Genomic DNA, 12545 nt, shown 5'->3' on the forward strand with positions numbered 1-12545 from the left:
AGGTAGGTGGATGGGTGTGTACGGCGTAGCAAGTTTGCTTGTCTACGGTTAGTTCGCCCAATCTGGAAGATATGCCCTTAAGTAAGCTCGCCAACAAAAACTTTGGAGTAATAAGTATGCGAGAAATGCAGAGTCTCAAAAGGGATTGAATTTGCTGTGTCACGTGAAATAAACATTTGATAAATGCATAGGTAAATAAGACAGAAGTGCTCCTATACGAACTGGCGAGAATTAAAAACCTCCTGTGCACACTATGTGAATATACTTAAGGCTAGTGAACTGTATAATTAAAAATAGTTAAAATGGTAAATTTTATGTTAAATATATTTTAACACACACCTAATATAATGAAGTGGGCAAGTAAAGAATCCTGAAGATACATATTACATGTGAAGTGTTGCAAATGTGATAGAATTTCGAATATGGTGTTAGGTGAATAAATGGTAAATTGACATACAGCCATCACAGCTGGGCTATAATGAGTAGAAACATTTATGGTGTTTTATAAGATTTTGTGCTGGGCGCTTTACATAAAATTATTTACTTCCCAGTGAAGAAACATTCACACGTCTTACCTCCTGTCCTAGTTCCAGAGCCTGTAAAGCTAAACCCACTGGGGCTGGCTGGGGGAAAAGAGGAAAGCTTGTTCCAGAAGGAACTGTCTGAGGGATCATAAGGATTTCTAAACATAGGAAAGGGAAGAATAAATCACTTGTTTTAAAAATCATTTGTATAACTTTTTTCAGGACTGAAGAAAGAAAGATCAAAGCGCATAAAATGGAATCCAGCTCTTGGAGGACATTGGAAAGGGAATTTTCAAGTTGTTTCTTGTAGAACCTAGCTATTCAAATTGGTATATAAAACATTTCAGCGTTTCTAAATAAAAAGTTTTTTAACAAAAAAAAAATAATAAAATTATTTACTATCAGGGCAATCCTAAGACGTTGGAATTATTATCCAGATTCTAAGATGTGAAACAGGCCCAGAGCAATGGTTGTCAAAGTGTAGTTGGCATATCCCGGGATCCCTGAGGCTCTTTTGGGGGTCCATGAGGTCAAAACTTTTTCATAATAATATGTATTAGACTTAGACTTTGCCTTTTTCACTGTGTTGACTCTGTAATGATCTTGTAAAATGAAATTGTGGGTAAAACTGCTGGTGCCTTAGTATATTTCAAGGCCCTGTCACCAAACTGTACTGGCAATCATTGTGTTCTTCATCATCACAAATTTACAGTTCAAAAAAAGTCAGTTTCACCTAAGAATGTCCTTGATGAAGAAGCAAAAATCATTACCTTTTTTCTTTTTTTCTGCCCAAGCTAACATCTGTGCCAGCCTTCCTCTATTTTGTATGTGGGTCCCTGCCTCAGCATGGCTGATGAGGGGTGTAGGTCTGTGTCCAGGATCCAAACCTGTGAACCCTAAGTGCCGAAGTGGGGTGCCCTGAACTTAACCACTATGCCACAGGGCCAGCCCCCCAAATCATTAATTTTATTAATTCCAAACTTTTGAGTATTCATCTTTTTAACATTCTGTGTGACAAAGTGTGAAGTACACATAAAACACTTTTGCTGCATACAAAAGTACAGTGGTTGTCTCCAGAAAAAGTACTTACGGCCATAGTTGGAGCTGAAACAAGCAAATTTTTTCATGGAACATCATTTTACTTCAAAGAATGGCTCACATCTTTACCAACTTTATACCTGTGTGACACTGGACTTGCTTCATTTACTTAAACCAAAACAGCATATAGTAAGACTAAATGCAGAAGCAGATATGAGAATTGAACTGTCTTCTGTATTAAACCAGACATTAAAGAGATTTACAAAAAAATGTAAAAAATACCACTCGTCTAATTATTTTTGGAAAATAGTTATTCTTCATAAAGCTGTGTTATTAATGTTAACGTGTACTAATTGGTTATTTGCAATGTATTATAAATAGTTTTTAAATTTCTGTTTTTAGTACAATAAATATCACCAGATATCACCCACAGATACAAAAGTCCTTTGGGATTCTGAGTAATTTTAAAAATTGTAAAAAGGTCACAAAACCAAAATGTTTGCGAACCAGTAGTTTAGCGGAAGACAAGTAATTCTGCTGCTTCTCTGGCGATATTACCAATATTCAGGTACCTTTCAATCACTCATTCAACATTTACTTAGGGGATATGACTTACTTGCTAGGCATTGTGCTAGATACTGGGGATTCTGAGATGAAAGACTTTTTCTGTCCTTGAGAGCTCACAGTGGGGGGAAATAGACACGTCAGCAAATTATACTACTGCATGATGAGTGCTGTATGGCATGGATAAAGTATTTTGAGAACACAGAGGACAGAGCAATTAAACAATCTGCTAAAGGCTCAGAAGGTTTTCCTGGGGAGTTAAAATTTGAGCTAAAACTTGAAGGAATAGGAAAGGAGTGGGGTGGGGATGAGGATAGCATTCCAGACTGAGGAACTAGCAGTCCTATAGTCTCCCAGGAAGGGTAGGAAGTCAATTTAATGAGGAATATTAAAGGGAGAACTGCCTGGACTTATGAGACTGGAAAGTAGGAAGGAGCTGAATTACAAACTATCTTGTAGTACAGGCCGAGTTTAAATTTTATCTTGCAGGTAACTAGGCGCCAATAAGTTTTTAAATAAAGGATTGCTGTGATTATGTTTGCATTTTAGAAAGGTAATTCTAGTGGCAATATTGGAGGATAGACTGGAGAGACCAGGGCTTATAAAATGCCATTAAATTATGTTGACTTTGAACTGGGATGGTAGACAAAGTGAGAGGAGATAAAGGAATCGAGAGACATTTCTGAGGTAGAGAATGCACGGAATTTATACTCCACTGGACCTACAAATTAAGAGAGGAGCTTGCAGATAACACCAAAATTTCAGGCTTGGGAGCCTGAACATACGTGGTCTCTAACTCTGATAACTGAGAAAGTAGGCTGTGGGAGTAGAGAGTAAGGGCCACACTGGAAGTTCATATAAATTACCTCGGGAACATTTGGATGTGTATGTGTCCAAAGGGCAACTGGATTTAGGATTGGACTCCAGCAAGAAATGTGAGTTGTAGATAAAGATTTAGAAGTTGTCAGATAAGAGTGGTGGCTGAAGTCACCTTGGGAGAACAGAGAGAGTGATGAGAGGACATGAAAACCCAAAATTTAAATGGTGATCAGGGAAGAAGCCAGCAGACAAAGAAAGCATGATCAGAGAACCAGGAGACAGTGGTGTCTGAAAAGCCAAGGAAGTTTTGAGGACATGGCCCAAAGCATCAAATGCTGCAGAGCAGTCAAATACGGTAAGAGGTGACGACAGGCTTTGGATGTAGCAGTTAACTGAGAAGGCACTAGTAACCTCAGGGCACACCATCTTATTGTGGATTTAGTTCAGATTTTAGTGACTTGAGTGAACTTGGCTTTAGAAATGGAAAACTGTGTACAGACCAGAGGTCGTAAACCCACGTCAAGAAGCCTGTTCAGTTTACATTTCCATCGCTTCCTTTTCCTCTACCTGTCACTCATTTAGCTCAACTGCTTGGACTGTACAGGAATTTAAGTTGTTTAAGTATTAGATTATGTGAAGGGAGTGCAGGACAGACAGGAGATAGGGCAATAGGTATAGGAGAAAATAGGGTCAAGGGAAGATTTCTTTTTGGAGGAGAGTAGGAAGGAGATAAACATTAAACAAATAAATGAGTGACTGAATAGTGCCTCCTCAGTACCAGAAGGAGGGAAATTGAGGGTGTTTTTCCCGTCAGATGACTTTTATGCTTTGTGAAGGAGGCAGACATTCTTGGGGGAAGAAATTAATGGTATCCACAGAAGAGACAGAGGGAGCAAGTGGTCCAGGTTGCTGGTGGTTCCTGCTTTTCCTCTCATGCTTCCTAACGCTGGAACTGAAACAGTGGTTTAGGCTATGTTTTGGTTTTAGGGCTTGGCTTTTCCTTGTTACAGATTCTCGTATTTTTAAGTATACTTCCCATCCCATCCCCTCCCATTCAGTATCCACTGGACTTGCCCTTTCTGATAATGGTTTTCCAAACTTCTCACTCTCCAACTAGTCTTTCCTCTCCTGGGGTACAGTAATCTAAACCCACAAGCACTCTAAATTCATTGTTTCAGCAAACACTTGGCAATGTGCACCCTCAAAACATCCTCCTGGAGACAATGCTCAATCTCAAAAGGGCAATGACAATTTGAGGCCTCTTTGGAAGACTAGCAGAAGGAAAATCTGGGAGCAGGTGGAACCCAATGACATGAACAATTCTGACTCATGGTTTCTTTTAATCTTTGGTAAAGGGTGGTATGCTAATCAAGGCGAGTCTCTGAAGCGACAAGTAGAAAGTGAGTCATTGGTGAGGCCACCTGGATTGAAACTGGGCTGCTCACCAGAGGGAAGTACATGAGGTATGAACTGCTCTATTGCGACATCAGACTGAGGCCCAATTATATGTGGTCCATTCACACAAAATCCTTGTAGACACAACTGATTGGGATGCAACTGCTTGTCCCCGAATACATGCAAAGAGTGACTACATAATTTGCTTTGATCTTGGGGAAGCAACTTCACCTCTCAGGTTCTTCACTGGTAAAATGAGTATATTTCCATTTACCTCCCAGAATAGGGGTAGGTGAATAGCAGAAAGGGGCTAGTGCCGAACCCGATGCATAGTATGGAGATCACAGTTGCTTTCCTCTCTGCAGCCTATTCTTTTTCCATGTGTGTACAGACAGACACAAATGTGACTGACCCTCATCTCTGGCTACATTTAAAGTTCTTACTATTATCTCCCCCCCAACCCCATCTGTTTCTTATTTAGGGTGTCTAGCAATATTTTAGGTATCATTTTTAAGCTGGCTTGAATCTTTTGGAATAAGGTGGAACATAAAAAAATAAACACTTCACACCAGGATAGTATAGTTTGTTTTTTTTTTAAATTCTAAAATACTTTAATAATTAATATTGATAGGAAGACTGATATACAATGCAATTATTTATTTTACAAGGAGATTCTGTACATCAGGGTGAAGTACAATACACTGGGCTTTTATTTCTTTACATTATGATTGTGAATTGTTACTTACATGGGAAGGGAACACAAAATCATTTATATATATATATATATATATATATATAAACACCTGAAAAGACTTGACCCCCAAAGTATCCTGTTTCAAAAGAACACGAATGAGATGAAAGATGAACTAGATTCCTTGGTGGCACATCGAAAGCAGACAGGTCACTCAGGAAATCAAATCCTGTTTCAAGCTTGGCACATGATGGCAAAGAAAGGCAGTCTAGGAAGGGATGGAAATGTCATCTCAAGCCACAGTGAATACTGACATAAGCCGAGCAGTCTCCAAACCAACAAGACAGAACGGTCAGAAGAAGTCAAGTTAGCAGGCAATGTGGGGCCACCTTATATATAGACCTCTGAAATTTGGTAGAACTGTCACTTATTTTCCCTTAGTTGTACCAAATGTTAATGAGCTCTAAGGAGACGTGGACTCAGTCTATCTTCCCAACTGTAAAGCATCTGACAGTCACTGAGAAATCCAAATACCTCCCTATTCCCCATACAGAGAAGACACTGCCTTTTAAGGTCACTTTAGCTTTTTTGCTTTGACCTGATATTCTGATTCTTCAGTAAATCTTACATGGACATGAAAGGAGAGGAAGAGAAAAATCTACCGAAAGATTGCATATAGAACAACAGTGACTGTGGAAGAAATCAGACAAATCTATGAAATAGCCATAATTTTCTGAACATTAAAATAAAGGGAAAAAGCCACATTCATCAGTTAAATAGAAACTATTATTTTTCTTCCACTTAGTGTGGATAGGAATTAGAGGGAAATAGTGAGGCTGGATAGTTTTCAATAAAAAAGAAAGCAACTGAATCTTCTGTTTTAGGAAATCATATTAATATATATTACAAATACAAAAAGGGATGGGGCTGAGCCGATACCCAGGCACCAATTACTCTGGCTACAGCTTGGAAGAGGAGGGCTGAGTGAGGTGGAAGCTGCCAGAGAGGGTCAGCAGGAGGCCAAGTGTTTGGACTTAAGAGGGAAAGTGCAGCAGGAGAGGGCAAACAGCACTCAGGAGGAGAGGGGAGCAGTGGGTCAAGTGCTTCTCCAAACGCCTTTTCCTATCTAGCACCCCACAGTCCTAGGACCTTACTGTGATTCTGGCTGGAGGTGTGGGTGGTGACAGCACACACTCTGCTCCCACAGAGTTGCTACAACTCTGCTTTATGGAGAACACATTTATTGGTCCGAATGATCTAGAGTATCATTTGGTACCACAAAAGTACAACAGCCTATAAAATCTAAGCCATGAGTTAGTTTTCTGCCAAGGTGGCATTAACATAAAGGCCTTTTTTGGTTTTGGTTTTGTATAGAGAAAAAACACATGCTTTTTCATTTTCCCAACTTGGAATCTGGTTGCCGCTGACTGTTGAACAGACAAGAAAAATCTAAGTTCCCATCACTTCTTCAGGATCCTTTTTTATTTTTCAAATAAAAATCAGGATGTCTTGTGCCAAAAAGGGAGAACATGTCAGATCCCGAGGTTCTCTCAGGCCGGACTGCCTGAAGAGGGCTCTATTGCTGTTATGAGAGGTGTGGTGCAACGCTTTCAACTGACATGCCAGCGTGGTGCGAAGGCTTCCCCCTGGAGGTGGGGGCCCTTTGCCAGAAGGCTGGGGGCCTCCAGAAGGTTTTCTCCACCATCAATTGGATGGGATAGCTGGAATTTAGCACCTACACAAGTGGGTCTCACAACCAGGACAGAGAGGGTAAGGCTAACGGTGCAAACTGTGCCATGGCACAGGCAGTCATCTTGGGACAAGGGGGCGGTGAAGCCAATCAAACTCAGAACCTGCACGTGGCCCAGAACGTTGGTGGCTGGTGAGGGAAGATGCCCTCAAGTATGCTGCAATATTAAAAGGTTCAAAAGCACTGACGAAGTGTTTCGCTTTGCCCAGGGCAGCACATGAGAATCCGTTCCAGTGAAATGCTACATTCATAGACGTGCTGTTCATCCCAGAACTAAAGCCCAGAGGACTCAATTCTGGCTGTGCCGGAAGTGCTGAAGTTCCCTCCATGTCACTCTGGAGACCGAAGCAGCAAAGCAGCCCTGTTTCGGGGGGTTATTTAGCTCCTCTCTCAAACGTCAACATCATGGACGATGGTAGCTAAAGCATGATTAAAAAAACATGAGCAGATACTATAGATTGCTGCTATTATATTAGTAGTAATTAAGTGTTACGTTCTAATTTAAATCAGCCTCCTCCACTCTGTCTGGCCCTCCCGTAGCTTCGGATGCCCTCACCCTCTTCCTTCCTGAAACTCTCTTTTCTTAGCTTCGGTAACACCATCTTTGCCTTTGTTTTCCTTCTTCTTCAATTGCTTTTCTTCAGTATGCTTTCCTGGTTCATCTTCTGCTGTCCACCCTTTAAATACTAAACAATTTCCTCTTAAGAACCACTATATTTTCCCATGAATTTGTATCTTTAGACCTTGCTTTCTCCCTGGACTCTAGGCTGAATACCCAACTGTCTCCTAGGCATCTCCACCTCAACTTCTCACCGGCTCGTCAAACTCAACATATATAATTTATTCTCCAGTTTGTTTATTGTGTGCCTTCCTCTTTTAGAATAAAAGCTCCTTGAGGACAGGGATTTACCCTTGCTCCCTGCTACATCCCAAGCACCTCACACTGTATCTATCATGTGGTATGTGCTCAATAAATATTTACTGAATAAACGGCCTAAACTGTTCACCTGAACTCCTTCTTGACTTCACAGACCTCAAAAACCACAAGTTAGAAATCTAAGAGTCATTCTGACTACTAGGAAGACTGACAAATCTTGTTGATTCTATGCTTGAAATGTCTTTCAAATCTCTTGTATTCTCACCATCACTTCCCTGATTTGAGCTACCAGTAGGCTCACTATGGCTACTTCAGTTACTTCCCGACAGGTTTCCTTGCTACTGCTAGTCTGTTCATCCTTCCACATCACCTTCCCCAGATAGCTCCACCAGAGCTCATTCTGAAATACACAGAACTCCAGTGGTTCCAATATCCTGGTATGACAGTCAAAGCTCTTCAAAGTGTGACCATAACCCATCTTGCTGGTCTCATCTTCACAATGCCCCCATATGTCCTCTGCTCCAGTTAAATTTTCTTCCGTTTTTTTTGGTAAGGAAGATTGTCGCCGAGCTAACATCTGTTGCCAATTTTCCTCTATTTTTTTTTTTTGTATGTGGGACACTGCCACAGCACAGCTTGATGAGCCATGTGTAGGTCTGTGCCCTGAATCTGAACCTGTGAACCCCAGGCTGCTGAAGTGGAGGACGCAAACTTAACCATTACACCACTGGGCCAGCCCCAAGCTACATTTTCTGTTATCCAGAAACAATATGCACTTTCCTACCTCCCTTTGCCTTGCTAAAGCTAGTCTTTCTGCTTACAATGTTCCTTCTCCTCCTCGTCCAAATAAATTCTTTTACATACTTTAAGATCCAGCCTAAATGTCACCTTCTCTATGACTGTTTCCTTTATTGTTGCTCACTATACTACTTTATTACTATTACTAATAACAATTAAAAAAGCTGACACTGACATAGCTAGGAGATGGTGGAGCTGGGATATGAAACCTGACAGAATCGGGACTCAGAATGACTGAGGCATTCATCATACTGATTGTACTACATTTAGTAGCACACAGGTCTTTTTCCAGATTAGACTACAATCTCCTTGCTGGTAAGTATGATTTGTTATTTGAGTTCATATTACAGCACCCTGAATGGTTTTTGCTGTTCAAAGAATTTGCCTTCTCTACTTTTGTCAGAATTCAGAACAACAAAATTCTGTAATTAAAATAACCATTTGTCTGTATTGTGGAAAAAAGTTTAACAATATTTTATTTTCCTGTAACTGGCATTACATCTTCTCTCATTTAGCCTCTTTTTATAAATGTTCTGAGAGTCCCTAGATACTTTCATTGATTCTATTTGTAGCTGGCTGATTCTTTAGGTACTGGGTGGGTCCTTAATCACAAGAGTAATTCCAAATCAAAATACTTCTTGGCTTGTTTCATGAAGACAACTAATTAAAATGAAGTTTATACACTAAATTGGTAAGATCAACTGTGCTAGCAAGAACTGAAACCAGAGAGGGCAAGATCTTGTCCAACTCAGCAACAACTTCCTCACACATAACCTGGGACAGTGCGGTATAGGGAAGAGGGCACCCAGTGGCTTTTTAGTCATTCATTCCTTTCTCCAAATCCTGGTTCGGCAACTTACCAGGAAGTCAAACAACTTACTCAACCCTTTTGAGCCTGTTTCTTCACGAATAAAACAGGGATCTTAACACACCTTGCAGGTTTATTGCGAGGATTAAATAAGATAATATACAAATAATGCCACTCAGTATAGGCATTTACTATTGCCTCTTAGCTCTCACCCCTTTCTCTTAATGTAGTCTTCTTGCAATCAACATTGAGTGTCTTCCTTTTAACAATGTCATTAGAGTCCTTCCTATCGGAACAACTCTGATATGTTTGTTTTTTCGTGGAGCTCTACTTAGCTCACAGTATTTAGGTCTTACCGTGTAAAATGTTTGCTCTCTTCATGAACCTCCATCTCTGAACTTTTAAATTCATTTAACTCTTTTCTTATGGCAGCCTATGGAACAGAAATAAAAATGTTTCAGCATCGTCTGTCTGCTATAGTATAGCAATGAGATCTGCCATCTATTCTCTATTGTGCTTAACTTTGTGAGTCACTGCAACCCACAGTGGGCAACCCAGAGGGAAGAAAGAAGCTGGGTCAACATACTGGGCGAAGCTCTGAGCCTGATGCACAGCACCTTCCCTGACACCATTCATCTTACAATAAACCCAAGGTCTCCAGTTAAATCAAAACACTTGAAGACCTTAAAAGAGATGTTGTGGCTTATAGTTTCCACAGCATGTAAAAATGCTTTTCCTCTTATAAAAGTGAAACATGGGTAATTACTAATATATACCACCCAAACATAATTACTGTTAAAAATATGTTTTATTTCCTTCCAGATTTTTGTACTCTGTGATGTAGTATGGATTTCCATTTTTTTTCAGTTTTGGTGGGAGAGTCATTAGTATAAAGTTTTCGTTTGTATGTCTTGGCATTTTGTATCTTGATTAGAAATTTAACATTATATCAAAAGCAGAAATTTTGTTATGGTTTCCCCTTCTAGTTAGTGTCTTGCATCCTTCAAATAAAGACAGACAGACAACAGAGAGAAACCTTGTCAGCAGGGGTCAGTTTGGTCCAAGGCTTGTCGGCTCGTCGGTCGTAATCTTGAGCATCTGTTACCTCCACATATTCGTTAAACCTCAGAATCTTCCTGGCAAGCAGTTCAGCCACAGTTGGCCTTTGACTGAGCTGAAAGAAATGGAGTCTCTTAGTTCACAAGGCCAGGGATTAGGCATCAATCACGTGTTCAAACTGCTTCTAACCCAGGGCTTCAACTTTTGCTGCACAGTGGAATCACCTGGGGACCCTTAAACACCACTAATCCCTGAGTCCAACTCCTGAGATTCTGGGGGTCAGGATTTTCCCCCCAGTTTTATTGTGATATAACTGACATACAGTACTGTGTAAGTTTAAGATGTACAGCATAATGATTTGACTTACATATACTGTGAAATGAATACCACAATAAAGTTTAGTTAACATTCGTCATCTCATATAGATACAAAAAGAAAAAGGAGGTTTTTTTTTAAGTGCCTTAATGCATAGCTAAGATTGAGAACCACTGCTACAGACCAGTATAACCAGTATGACCAGAGTGTCTCAAATTTTAACATGCATGCAAATCATTCGAGGATCTGGTTAAAATGCAGATTCTGATTAAGCAGGTCTGGGGTGGGGCCTGAGATTCTGCATCTCTTACAAGTTCCCAGGTGATGCCAATGCTGTTGGTCTGTGGACCACATTTTGAGTAGCCAAAGGGTTAGGGCTATAAATTCATATATAATACATTAGAAAGTGAATGCATTTAATATGAAAGCAGTATCTATTAGTGGGTAATACTAAGGGTGAATTTCAATATGAATCAATGCCCAAGACGGCGGATTCTGTAACAAATGATGACTTAAGGTTGCACAATCAGGTCACCTGCTGAACCTGAAGGCACTAAGTCCAGCCATGGCCTCTAGCTACCCTCAATCCATCAAAGATAATCCCTCTGTTCCTAGGGAAGAGGAAGAGTGGGAGAAATCACGAAGAAGATGTCTAGATGCTTCACTCTCCTGGGGATTCTTATAAGTTTTAAGAAATGTCTAGAGAACTCAGAGGCAATTACAGCACAAACCACTATGGTCAGAAGGAAAGGAAAAAGGATTAATCCCAGAGTTTAAAAGCTAACAAAGGTCTGGTACAGAAAAGAGTCTACCCTAACTGATCTGGGACCAAGGAGAAAATCCAAGTTGGTTTTTCGTATTCTTCAGGTATTACTGAGGGTCAGTTCAGTTCTTTCTCTGATTAGAAAACAACCAGTTTGCTTTGCAAAATTGAACGCCACACACTTCTCCTGTTACTGTCTCTATACTTCAACAGATTTTGGAGTCTACGGCAAAATCCCTGGTCTACCAAATAAAAGGTCAAAATTTATCCAGTCAAACATTTACTGAGAATCTTCTTGTGCCAGGCTTTCTTTAAATAGGATAAATGAAAAAAGAATGCTTTTCATAATGCAGTGTTGTTTTCTATATTTGTATTATGTATTATATTTTCATAGCAAGCTATGGCAATTCAAGTCAAATTCATTTCTTTCCAAACAGGTTATTCAAATATAAGACATGTAGCCAGTAGATGGACTGAAACCAAACACTTGCACAGCGTACCTTCCTGGTGAGCCGACGTTTAATCTCTCGTTTTTCTGCTTGACGATCAGCTTCATTTTTAGCTACAGTAGAAAGTCAGAAAAAGTATCAAACTTTACAGTTATTATACCTAGACATTTCTTACAGGCCACAAGTCAGAATAAAATACTAACTTTGGGGATGGCTAATCAAGACAATTTTCTTCTCAACTGCTGTAGTCAAATACGTAGAGTAAGGGTCAGCAAACTACGGTACCAAATCTGGCCGCCGCCTGCATTTGTGCTGCCCGTGAGCTAAGAGTGCTCTTCACATTTTTAAATGGTTACATTCTGAATGCTCAGGAGTAACCACTAAGAAGGGAGATCACACTAGGTTTCCTGTGATGTGCCTGAAAAGGTTCCCACACTTTAAAATTCACTAAGTGACAAAGTTGTATATACTCAAATAGTGATGAGAGAACAGACGGATTGGTCAAACTGCGCATGCTCGCAAGTAACCTTACAAAGCCTAATCCTCTACAGTGTGGAGGTTTTTAAGGCCAATTTTTCCCCTGTAATCTGGAAAAAATCAAATCAAATCTGTACTAGATTAGAGTGCTATTTCAGGGAGTTAATTATGTACACAGAAAGCAAATTAAATACACAGTCCTATTTTGTGACTTTAGA

The 12545-nt window shown here is 40.0% G+C and overlaps 1 protein-coding gene and 1 non-coding gene across 16 annotated transcripts in view; one reads left to right on the top strand and one right to left on the bottom strand.

Annotated features, from left to right (window-relative positions):
• Window positions 1-545: 545 nt before the first annotated feature.
• LOC111772649 (small nucleolar RNA SNORD22) lies at window positions 546-671 on the top strand. The gene has a single exon (XR_002806652.1). It is a non-coding gene; the product is annotated as a small nucleolar RNA SNORD22 (small nucleolar RNA).
• Window positions 672-4919: 4248 nt separating this feature from the next.
• Window positions 4920-12545, bottom strand: part of PHACTR4 (phosphatase and actin regulator 4) — a 103975-nt gene continuing 96349 nt past the window's right edge. For all 15 annotated transcript variants that reach the window (XM_070260616.1, XM_070260615.1, XM_070260619.1 and 12 more), the window contains 4 exons: window positions 11902-11963; window positions 10301-10438; window positions 9621-9697; window positions 4920-7200 (listed from right to left, as the gene is read on the bottom strand). In XM_070260616.1, the coding sequence (XP_070116717.1) occupies window positions 7185-7200; window positions 9621-9697; window positions 10301-10438; window positions 11902-11963 (293 nt within the window). In that variant the 3' untranslated portion in view covers window positions 4920-7184. The remainder of the gene's footprint in view (window positions 7201-9620; window positions 9698-10300; window positions 10439-11901; window positions 11964-12545) is intronic.

The sequence above is a fragment of the Equus caballus genome, chromosome 2 (assembly GCF_041296265.1).
Source record: "Equus caballus isolate H_3958 breed thoroughbred chromosome 2, TB-T2T, whole genome shotgun sequence".
NCBI classification, from domain to species: domain Eukaryota; kingdom Metazoa; phylum Chordata; class Mammalia; order Perissodactyla; family Equidae; genus Equus; species Equus caballus.